This window comes from Nycticebus coucang, chromosome 6, assembly GCF_027406575.1.
Source record: "Nycticebus coucang isolate mNycCou1 chromosome 6, mNycCou1.pri, whole genome shotgun sequence".
Lineage (NCBI taxonomy): Eukaryota > Metazoa > Chordata > Mammalia > Primates > Lorisidae > Nycticebus > Nycticebus coucang.
In genome coordinates, this window is record NC_069785.1 from 45053961 (window position 1) to 45065999 (window position 12039).

Below are 12039 nucleotides of genomic sequence, written 5' to 3' on the forward strand. Positions count from 1 at the left end.
CTGGGTCTCACTCTTGCTCAGGTTGGTCTGGAACTCATGAGCTCTGGCAACCCCCCTGCCTCAGCCTCCCAGAGTGCTAGGATTACAGGCATAAGCCACCATGCCTAGCAAAACTTGTCCCTTTTGACAACATACTGTACCTTATTTGGAGTTCAGGGGGCAGCTCTTTTTCCTCTTCCCATATAGTCATTTCTACAATGTATTTTATCACTGAAGGGAATATTTTCCTGGCTTGGGCAATCACTTCTTCGTTCAATGGACAACGTGAATTCTGTAAAAAAGCAGAGAAAAACATATTAATCAAGATCATACACAAATAAATGGGTGAGAAAGGTAATATTATTAATTTAAAATAATAACTTTAATGACTTCATTATAACATCCTCCAGGAATAAATTCAAAGTGAGCACAAGAGGGTTGCTATTCACATCAACATAGTTACATATGACATTGTATTTCCACTGCTAGGTATATACTGAAGAGAAATGAAAACTTATGTCTATATAAGAATTTATAAACAAATGTTTATAATCCCTCTGGCCAAGCTAGTATTAGAGATGAGATGATGGAAAAGAAAAGAAAGAGGCAGACCATGGACCACCCCCCCATTATGATAATATCTCATACATATAACAATTAGTTATCCCTTCTATGTAGTAGCTAACAAAAACTTTTCTCATAATTTGTCTCCACAGATCCTTATCACTACTCCATAAAAAGGCAGAAAGGGTTTTAATAACATTTAAAAGATAAAGAAGCCGGGTGGCACCTTTGGCTCAGTGAGTAGGGTGCCAGCCCCAACCATATACTGAGGGTGGCGGGTTCAAACCCAGCCCCGGCCAAACTCCAACAAAAAAATTGCTGGGCATTGTGGCGGGCGCCTGTAGTCCCAGCTGCTCGAGAGGCTGAGGCAAGAGAATCGCCTAAGCCCAAGAGCTGGAGGTTGCTGTGAGCTGTGACGCCATAGCACTCTACCAAAGGTGACAAAGTAAGGCTGTCTCTAAAAAAAAAAAAAAAAAAAGATAAAAAAGCCAGTCACCACACAGGACAAACATTGTATGATTCTGCTCATATGTAGTAACTGAAGTAGTCGTAATCATAGAAATAGAAGCTTAAAAGGTGGTTACCAAAGGCTAGTGTCAGATGAGAATCAGTGTTTGGTGAGTATAGAATTTCAATGTTGTAAGACAAAAAAGTTCTTAAGATTTGTTATGTAACAATGAAAACATACTTAACACTGTTGAACTGTATTCTTTATTTGCTTGTTTGTTAAGAGACAGAGTCTTGTTGTGTCACTCAGGCTAGAGCGCAGTGACATAGCTCACTGCAGCACTGAATTCCTAGGCTCAAGCAATCCTCCTATCTCAGCCTCCCTAGTAGCTAGGATTAAATAGGTACACACCACCACAAGTGGCTAATTTCTTAAAAATATTTTTGTAGGCTCGGTGCCTGTGGCTCAAGTGGCTAAGGCGCCAGCCACATACACCTGAGCTGGCAGGTTCGAATCCAGCCCAGGCCCATCAAACAACAATGATAGTTGCAACCAAAAAAATAGCCAGGCATTGTGGTGGGCGCCTATAGTCCCAGCTACTTGGGAGAGGCAGAAGCAGGAGAATCACTTGAGCTCAGGAGTTGGAGGCTGCTGTGAGCTGCGATGCTATGGCACTCTACCCAGGGCAACAGCTTGAGGCACTGTCTCAAAAAAAAAAATAAAATAAATATATATATATATACACACACACACATATATATTTGTAAAGTAGTGTCTTGCTATATTGCCCAGATTGGTCTCAAACTCCTTGCCCTAGGTGATCTTTCTACCTTGGCCTCCCAAGATACTGAGATTACAGGCATGAACCACCATGCCCAGCCTGAACTGTGTTCTCAAAAATGGTTAAGATGGTAAATTTACTGTCATAAACATATTTTTTGCTACAGTTTAAAAAAAAAACCCATCTCAAGGTCAAAGAGCCTATACATAATAGAAGCAAGACTAAAATCTAGGTCTTTTGACTCTCACACACAAATGTTCTTTTCATTACAGAACATTAATAAAAGGCATGTTCGAATTAATCAGTTATAAAATGCATTTGAATGCTTCATAAGCCATCACGGAATGCAAACTAAAACCATAATGAGGTATCATATCACGCCTACCTGGGTGGCTATAATCTAAATCACAGATAACAAGTATTGGCCAAGGTGTAGATAAATTGGAACCATTACCCATTGCTGGTGGAAATGTAAAATAGTACATCCACTTTAAAAAATAGTCTGCAGGTAGCGCCTGTGGCCTCAAGGAGTAGGGTACCGGCCCCACACAGGGGTTCAAACCTGGCCCTGGCCAAAAACTGCAACAACAACAACAAAGAAAAAAAAAAAAAAAGAAAGAGAGAAAGAAAAATAGTCTGGAGTTGCTCCAGATGTTAAGCATAGTTACATATGACATTGTAATTCCACTGCTAGGTATATAACAAAGAGAAATGAAAACTTATGTCCATATAAGAATTTATAAACAAATGTTTATAGCAGCATTATTCATAACAAGTAAAAAGCAGAAACAACCCAAATGTCCATAAAGTGAATGGATTAAAAAATGTGGTGTATCTATACAATAGATTATTTGGCCACAGAAAGAAATGAAGTACACGCCAGAACATGGACGAACTGCAAAAACATTATGTTAAGTGAAAGAAGGCTAATCATAAAAGATGACATGGTATGATTACATTTTTATAAAAGGCCCATAATAGGCAATTTATAGAGACAGAAAGTAGACCAGTGGTCAATCAAGGAAATAATGAAAGAGATTAGATATGGCAGAAAAAAAAAAAAAAAAGGTAGGAGTTTAAGGATTTCAGGATATGGATCTTAGAGAAATTCAAGTGCTAAGAGACACCACACCAGAAGAATTAATAGAAGATGACTTGATGTAGATAAGCACTTCCAAACCAGTGCCAAACAATGAGGGAGAAGATACAAAAGAAGCAGAAAATAAATTGATATTAGATTTGACAACAAGGGTTGTGATTACTCAAGACTGCTTTTGACTTCTTTTACAACATGAACAGGCACTGAAACTAAAGTAAACAGTGAAAGAAGGATTGGCACCATATAGAAACATTTTTAGAGAAAATAAAAAGCAAAAACATCAGAAATTATGATGTACATATGTTTTATAAAGTTAGATTAAGTGTGCCTGCCTCTTCTCTCTCCCCTTCTACTTCCTCCACCTCTGGTCGTTCCTGAGACAGCAATACCAACCCCTCCGCTTCCTCCACCTCAGTATACTCAACATGAAGATGAGGATGAAGACCCTTAATATGATCTTCTTGCACTTTATGAATAAATATATTTTCTCTTACAATTTTCTTAACATTTTCCTTTCTCTAGCTTACTTGTTGTAACAATACAGCATAATAATACACATAATATATAAAATATGTGTTAACTACTTATGTTATTGGTAAACCATTATTAGGTAAGGTTTTTTTTAGTTTAGTTTAGTTTTGTTTTTTGAAACACTCTGTTGCCCCGGGTAGAGTGCCATGGAGTCATCACAGCTCACTGCAACTTCAAACTCCTGGGTTCAAAGGATCCTCCTGCCTAAGTCTCTTGAGTAGCTAGGACTATAGGAAGGTGCCACCACATCTGGCTAGCCCTTCTCTCAGCTCCAGATCATAAACCAGTTCCAGAATACTGAGATGTACCTTTAGAGTTAAGTCCGAATGACCAATTACTCTCTGAATATAATTATAAACCCAAAGAAAAGCCAAGATCAGTTAGTTCAGGACTGAATTCAGCATTCTGAAGTCTATTGATTCAGGAAAACTGCAAATTGGAACCCTATGTGAACCAACTTAATTCCCAAGCATTCCTCAGCTACTTTTTTATTATTATTGTTTGAGTGATAGGGTCTCTCATTCTGTCACCCAGATGGGAATACAGTAGCATGATCGTAGCTCACTGCAACCTCAAACTCCTGGGCTCAAGTGATCTTTCCGCCTCAGCTTCCTGAGAAGCTGGCACTACAAGCACGTGCTACCACACCCAGCTAATTTTTTTTCTTTTTTTACAGACAGGGTCTTTCTGTGTTGCCCAAGCTGGTCTCAAACTCCTGGCCTCAAGCTAATATCCTGCGTTGGCCTCCCAGTGTTTGGATTGCAGGCCTGAGCTGCTGTGCCTGGTCTCCTAAGCCACTTTTAAGTTCACAATAGACTTCTGGAAAGATCAGTTATACCAGAATGAAGAGGATACAAAATTCAAGCTACAAAGCATTCTTTGACAATAAGTCAAAATATTTCAGCACCCTTTAAAAAATACTGAGAAGAGGGTGGCGCCTGTGGCTCAAGGAGTAGAGCGCCGGTCCCATATGCCGGAGGTGGCAGGTTCAAACCTAGCCCCAACCAAAAACCACACACACACAAAAAAAATACTGAGAAGAGAAAATTGAAAATCAGAATTAAAAGGGCCCTTAAAGGGCAGCACCTGTAGCTCAAAGGAGTAGGGCGCTGGCCCCATATGCTGGAGGTGGTGCATTCAAACCCAGCCCCGGTCAAAAACTGCAAAAAAAAAAAAAGAAGAAGAAGAAGAAGAAAAGGGGGCCCTTAAAACAAAAGCAAGAGAATGTCTTTTTTTTTTTTTGAGACAGAGTCTCACCTGCATTCACCCTCGGTAGAATGCTATGGCATCACAGCTCACAGCAACCTCAACCTCTTGGGTTTAGGAGATTCTCTTGCCTCAGCCTCCCAAGTAGCTGGGACTATCGGCGCCCACCACAATGCCCAGCTATTTTTTTTTTTTTCTTGGAGAGACAGGCTCTTGCTCTGGCTCAGGCTGGTCTCGAACCTGTGAGCACAGGTAATCCACCTGCCTTGGATTACAGGCATGAGCTACTTCGCCCAGCCACAAAAGAATGTCTTAAAAGAGTTAAAACTGGATAGAATAAGGCTCCGTGACCGTAGCACAGTGGTTGCAGCACCAGCCACATACACCGAGGCTGGTGGGTTCTAACCCAGCCTGGGCCACCTAAACAACGACAACTGCAACAAAAAATAGCCAGGCGTTGTGACGGTTGCCTGTAGTCCCAGCTACTTATGAGGCTGAGGCAAGAAAATCGCTTAAGAACAAGGGTTTGAGGTTGCTGTTAACTGTAACCCCATAGCACTCTACAGAGGGCGACATAGTAAAAAAAAAAAAAGAATAAAAACTAGAATTAGGGCAGCGCCTGTGGCTCAGTGAGTAGGACACCAACTGGACACCAACCCCATACACCAAGGGTAGGTGGGTTCAAACCTGACCCTGGCCAAACTGCAACAAAAAAATAGTCAGGGGCGTTATGGCAGGCACCTGTAGTCCCAGCTACTTGGGAGGCTAAGGCAAGAGAATCTCCTAAGCACAGGAGCTGGAGGTTGCTGAGAGCTGTGACGCCACAGCACTCTACCAAGTGCGACACAGTGAGACTTTGTCTCTAAAAAAAAAAAACACCCCCCCCCAAAAAAAGAACTACAATTAATGGATTAAAAAAACAACTGGATACAATATTTCAGGTAATAGACAAGTTCCAATCCATCTTTTATTACTATGAATTTGCCTTTTATGGACATTTCATATAAATGAAATCATACAATATGTGGTCTTTTGACACTGGGTTCACTTAGCATGCCTCAGAGTTCCTCCATGTTAAAGAACATATAATCAGTTCCTCCCCCTTCATAGCTAAGTAATATTCTATTGTACAAATATACCACACATTCTTTTTTTTATTACAATTCTTTATTTTTTTAATTTCAAATTTAATAAATGCTAGTTTTCTGGTGTTAATCTAAATATATTTTGGCTTCCATAGAGATGATTTGATATAAAATACTTTTTCTTTTGTAAAAATAGGACTAGGCTTTCGTTTTGATTAGAGATGTAAGAACGGAATTCTGAGCAGGGATCAGGTAGATTTGGGTCTAGGAGTGCTTCACTTTGTAGTTCCCCAAAATACCCAACAGCTGAAATAGCTGTATGACCAGGACAGAAAGCTTGAGTTAGTCATCACAACTGCAGAGGGTACCAAAAATGCATACATGTTTTAAGAATGGAAAAAAAGCTATTTTAAAAATTGTAATACTTGATATATACCAGTAACAACAGACAAATGCAAGTCACATTTGACTTTTGCAATTACAAGAGGTGCTCAAAGTGGTCGCCATCAGTGTCCAGACACTTCTGATTACAGTGAACTCTGCTTCTTGAGCAACACCGACCAAAGTGTTACAAAGCACACTTGTAACACTGCATGTGCTATTTCAATTTCTTCCCAAAGTACCTCCAGGTAGTTTTCTATGATACACCACATCCTTTAAGGGCCCCTATAGATAGAGGTCAAGGGGTGTTAAGTGAGGAGAATATGGGGGAAACTCAACTACACTGCTTTGTCCTTTTCATTTTCCTGGCAAATTCTCATCAAGGTAAGCTGTCATGTCTCAGTGGAAGTGTAGTGGGGTGCTATCACATTGGAAGTAAAATGGATCATATCCCAAAAGTGTATGAATTACAGATAAAATGGACGTGTAGTGTGTCTAGGGACACTTGACCAGTAATGGTGCCTTCAAAAAAAGAATGGTCCAATTAGTCCCCTTAATGATAATCCACAACACATGTTGTGGCCCAGTAAGTTGACTTCTTTTTCCACGAGAAGGCATGCAGTTGTTAGGCATGTTGGAGGTTCTGTTGCATATTCACGCATCCATTGTCACTGGAATTTTCCGATGTTCTTGAAATTCAAATATTGCTTCACAATGGCCTTGTGCTCCTTGAATGAAAACATCGCTTCTGCCATTTTCTTTGACTGTCCTCCTGTCTCAATGTGATGCCAGCATTCATTTGATTAATGTCATCTTCTGACTGAACGTCATACTGCATATTGCCACCATAATTCAACTCAACTTTGAAAAGTAAAGTTTAGATAACATCTCTTAAAAAGTGTATATGATTTTTTGGCATTCCCAGTATTTCAGATGCCACCAGGGAAGCGTGAGCTGGGAGCTGTTGATTTTCTTGTTAATGACATCTGGCTGAAGACATTGGTGTAACCCAGGTGAGGATGCCGCTACACCCGCTCACCAGGTTTCTGAGTATACCTCAGACAGAAGAACTAGTTGTGCCATCTTTAGAATCATGGTCACTTATAGGTGGTAGGTCCAAACCAGCTTTTCTTCTCTCTCTGCTGGTTTGAGCTGTTTTCTGGCAACAAAGTTTTCCCTTTCTTCTATCCTCTGTGAACTGTTTTGGTGTCTTTGGACTTGGTACTCAGTTGAACTGCCTTGGGGAGAGCCTGAGCAGGAATGTGGAGAACTCTGGCCATTGTCTAGGGTTCCAGTGTGAGCCGCTGAGCCAGAAGGAGCTAATAGTGTTTGGCTGTGGGCCACAGGGAGCCATTGTGAGCGATCTGCCATACCACACATTCTTTCATCACTTGATGGACATATGGGCTGTGTATACATTTTGACTGTTATGAATAATGCTACTAAAGATTCATTTTCAAATATTTAAACACTTGTCTTCAATTCTTTTGAGTGGAGTGGAATTCTAGAAGTGGAATTGCTGGGTCATATGGTAATTCTACATTTAACTGTTTGAGAAATTGTAAGGTTGTTTTCCAAAGTGGGTGCTTTCAATATATATTTCTACCACAGTGTATGAGGGTTCTAATTTTGTCACATCTTTGCCAATACTTGTTTTTATCTGTCTTTTTGCTTATAGCTATATAAATGAAGAGATCTCATCATGATTTTGACGCTGAGCATCTTTTCATGTGCTTATTGGTTACTGATATTATCTTCTTTGGAGAAAATTCAATTCAGACCCTTTGCTCATTTAAAAAACTGGGTTAGCTTTTGAATATTAAGTTTTAAGAGTCCGTCACAGGTTCTATATACAAATCACATCTCAACTATATAATCTGTGAATATATTTCTCCCATGCTGTAGGCTATCTTTTCACTTTCTTGATAGTGCTCTTTGGGACATAAATGTTTTTAATTTTGATGAGGTCTAAATTTATCTGTTTCTTTAAATTCATGATTTTGCTGTCCTATTTGAGATCATAAAGGTTTATCCCCATGTTTTCCTTTAAAAATTTTATAGTTTTATCTCTTATAGTTAGGTCTTTGATGTATTTTGAGTTAATTTTGCTGTATTAAAAATTATATACAAAAAAATCACAAGATTAAAAAATAAATAAAATATTACATACATATGTGATTTAGAGAACCAACTTCGTTCTTTTGCACATGGATAGCCAGTTGAACCAGCACTATTTGGTGAAAAGAATATTCTTTCTCCATTGAATGGTCTGGATACTCATCAAAAATCAACTAACAGCAGACATGTAGGTTCTTGCTGGACTCTCAATTCTAATCCATTGGTCTAGGTCTACCATTATGCCATTCTCACACCATCTTGATTGCTGCTCTATAGAGAAGTGAGTCCTTCAACTGTTCCTTTTCAAGATTGTTTTGGGTACTCTGGGTCCCTTGCAAGTGCACATGCATTTTAGTGCCAGCTTGTCAATTTCTACAAAAAATTAAATAAAATCCCTGCTGAGATTCTAGCAAGAACTGCATCAAATCTGTAGATCAATTTGGGGAGTTTTATTACCTTAACAAAATTAAGTCTTTTAATCCAGAAAAATGGGATATTTTTCATTTAGATTTTTAATTTCTTTCAATAGTGTTTTACACTTTTCAGAGTATGAATTTTACATTTCCTCTATTAAATTTATTCCTAAATATTTTACTTTCTTTGATATTTCAGTAAATGGAATTGTTTTATATCCTTTTTGGATTGTTCATTGCTAATGCATAGAAATACAAGTGATTTTTGTATAATTATCTTGTATCCTGAAATATTGCTGTACTTGTTTATTAGTTCTAATAATTTTTCATGAATTCCTTAGGCTTTTTCATATACCAAATCATGTCATCTGCATCTAGAGCTAGTTTTACTTTTTCCCTTCCAATGTGGATGCTTTTTACTACTTTTCCTTAGCTAAATACCTTGGTAGAGACTCCAGTACAATCTTCAACAGATGTGGCAAGAGCAAACACCTGTGTCTTATTCCTGACCTTAAGGAATAAGGAACATCCAGTGTTTCAACATTAAGTGCAGCAGCTGTGAATTTTTCAAATACCCTTTGTCAGAGTAAGAAATTCCCTTCAATTTGCAGTTTGCTGAATATTTTTATCATGAAAGAGTGTTGAATTTTATCAAATGCTTTTGCTGAGGCTTGGCCCCTGTAGCATGGTAGTTACGGCACCAGCCACACATACACTGAGACTAGTGAGTTCAAACCAGACCCAGGCCTGCTAAACAACAACAATTGCAACAAAAAACAGCCAGGTGCTGTGGTGGGTGCCTATAGTTCCAGCTCCTTAGGAGGCTGAGGCAAGAGAATCGCTTAAGCCCAAGAGTTGGAGGTTGCTGTGAGCTGTGACACCACAGCACTCTATTGAGGGTGACATAGTGAGACTCAGTCTAAAAAAAGACATCAACATCTGGCCAGGCACAGTGGCTCATGCCTGTAATCCTAGCACTCTGGGAAGCCGAAGTGGGTGGATTGCTTAAGCTCAGGAATTCAAGAACAGCCTGAGCAAGAGTCAGACCCCATTTCTAAAAACTAGCCTGGCATTGTGGTGGGTACCTATAGTCAGTCCCAGCTACTCAGGAGGCTGAGGCAAGTACATCACTTAAGTCCAACAGTTTGAGGTTGCTGTGAACTATGATGGCACAGCACTCTTATTACAGGTGACAAAGTGAAACTCTGCCTCAAAAAAAAAAATAAAGACATTAACATCTGTGCTCTAGAGGTACTCACTTCTGTGTGGGTATCTGCAACATTTCAAAGAGCACAAAAAGTATTTATTCCTTGAAGTTTTGGAAGGATTCATTTATGAAACTATTTGAGTATGGCATTTTTAATGAAGTAATTTCTTGTGATAATTTTCTGAATTTTTTCAATGGTACTGACCAAGTATTCTCTCTGCTTTTGAATAAATTATGGCACTTAATACTATCTGATAAAATAATCCATTTTCAAATGTATTTGCACAAAGCCATTCTAAGAGTATTTTATGGCGTGGCACCTATAGCTCAGTGGCTAGGGCGCCGGCCACATACACTAAAGCTGGCGGGTTCAAGCCTGGCTTGGGGCTTGCTAAACAACAACAACAAATAGTCGGGTGTTGTGGCAAGTGCCTGTAGTCCCAGCTACTTGGGAGGCTGAGGCAAGAGAATCTCTTGAGCTCAAGAGTTTGAGGTTGCTGTGAGCTGTGATACCATAGCACTCTACCAAGGGCAACATAGTGAGACTCTGTCTTAAAAAAAAAAAGAGGGCGGCATCTGTGGCTCAAGGAGTAGGGCACTGGCCCCATACACCGAGGATGGTGGGGTCAAGCCTGGCCCCAGCCAAATAACTGCAAAAAAAAAAAAAAAAAAAATGAGTATTTTATAATCCTTTTCATTCCTTCTGTATTTGTAGTTCTATGGTTATTCCCACAATCTCATTTCTAATTGTATACATCTGTGCTTGCTCAAAAACTTTTTTTTTCTTTTTTCTTCTTGATTAGGATGTATCTATTTAAATCTGACATTTTCTTTAAGAAGGACAATTATTAATTTATGTGTCAAATTCTACTGTTTTCTAATTCATTACATTCTGCCCTTTTTTCAGGGACAAAGATGACTACAAAAGGCTCTTAATCTATGAATACTCTATTTTGTTCTTTTAGGCTCATACATCATTTACTTTCACTTGTCATTACTTAACAAGAAGTATCCTAAATTCATCTTTTTTTTTTTTGTTTTTGTAGAGACAGAGTTTCACTTTATCATTCACGGTAGAGTACCATGGTGTCACACAGCTCAGAGCAACCTCCAACTCCTGGGCTTAGGCGATTCCCTTGCCTCACCCTCCCAAATAGCTGGGACTACAGGGTCCTGCCACAACGCCCGGCTATTTTTTTGTTGCAGTTTGGCCGGGGCCGGGTTTGAACCTCGGTATATGGGGCTGGCACCCTGCCCACTGAGCAACAGGTGCCACCCTGAATTCATCTTTTCATTGTAAATTCATTCTCTCTAAATTACCAAATCCTTACATAACTTTTCTAGATTGAGGAAAGTTCCTTACATCTAAATATGAGAAGAAAAATATCAAGGTTCTAAGTGAAATTCTCTTTAGTTCACATATATAATATTTATTCTTATTTAACTTCAGCAAACTTATAATAGTTAGCAACTTTTTTTTTTGAGTCAGAGTCTCACTATGTCTCCCTTGGTAGACTGCTGTGGCATCACAGCTCACAGCAACCTCCAACTCTTGGGCTTAAGTGATTCTCTTGCCTCAGCCTCCCAAGTAGCTGGGACTACAGGCCCCCGCCACAACACCTGGCTATTTTTTCTGTTGTTGCAATTGTCATTATTGTTTAGCAGACCCGGGCAGCTCAAACCCACTAGCTTCGGTGTATGTGGCCAACACCCTACTCACTGAGCTACAGGTGCTGAGCCATAATTAGCAACTTTAAAAAAATAATATTCTTACCTCTTTTATAGTACCTGCTCGTCCAGGTTCATGATTCACACAAAAAGGGCCGGTTTTCCATGCCTCTGTGTCTCCACAGTCACAAAATCCTCCTCCAGTAGAAGTATGCATCTGATAAATGAAAAATGAGTTTGTCTTTATTTCAAAATGCATTATAAAGCAAGAAAAATGATAAAAAAATACTCACCAATATTTCAACCTTAATTTTTAAAATATAATAGAAACTAGATGTAACAAAACTATAGTATTTTGATTATTTACCTAAAAAACAAAGCCCCAAGTCCTGAACATTTTGTCATAGCAAAAATGGACCTTTCAAAACTAATACTTTTTTGTTTCTTTTTGAGACATAGTCTCACTGTTTATCGATAGAGTGTCAAGGTGTCAATCTAGCTTACAAACTAGATTGAAACTCATGATTTCAAGTGATCCCTCCTGCCTCAGCCTCCCAAG

General features: G+C 39.1%; 1 protein-coding gene across 2 annotated transcripts in view; it reads right to left on the minus strand.

Moving 5' to 3' along the window:
* UBR1 (ubiquitin protein ligase E3 component n-recognin 1) overlaps positions 1–12039 on the minus strand; it is a 151550-nt gene that overhangs the window by 106174 nt on the left and 33337 nt on the right. For both annotated transcript variants that reach the window (XM_053594091.1, XM_053594092.1), the window contains exons 4-5: positions 11587–11697; positions 141–271 (exon numbers count right to left, since the gene is read on the minus strand). In XM_053594091.1, coding sequence (XP_053450066.1) covers positions 141–271; positions 11587–11697 — 242 coding nt within the window. The remainder of the gene's footprint in view (positions 1–140; positions 272–11586; positions 11698–12039) is intronic.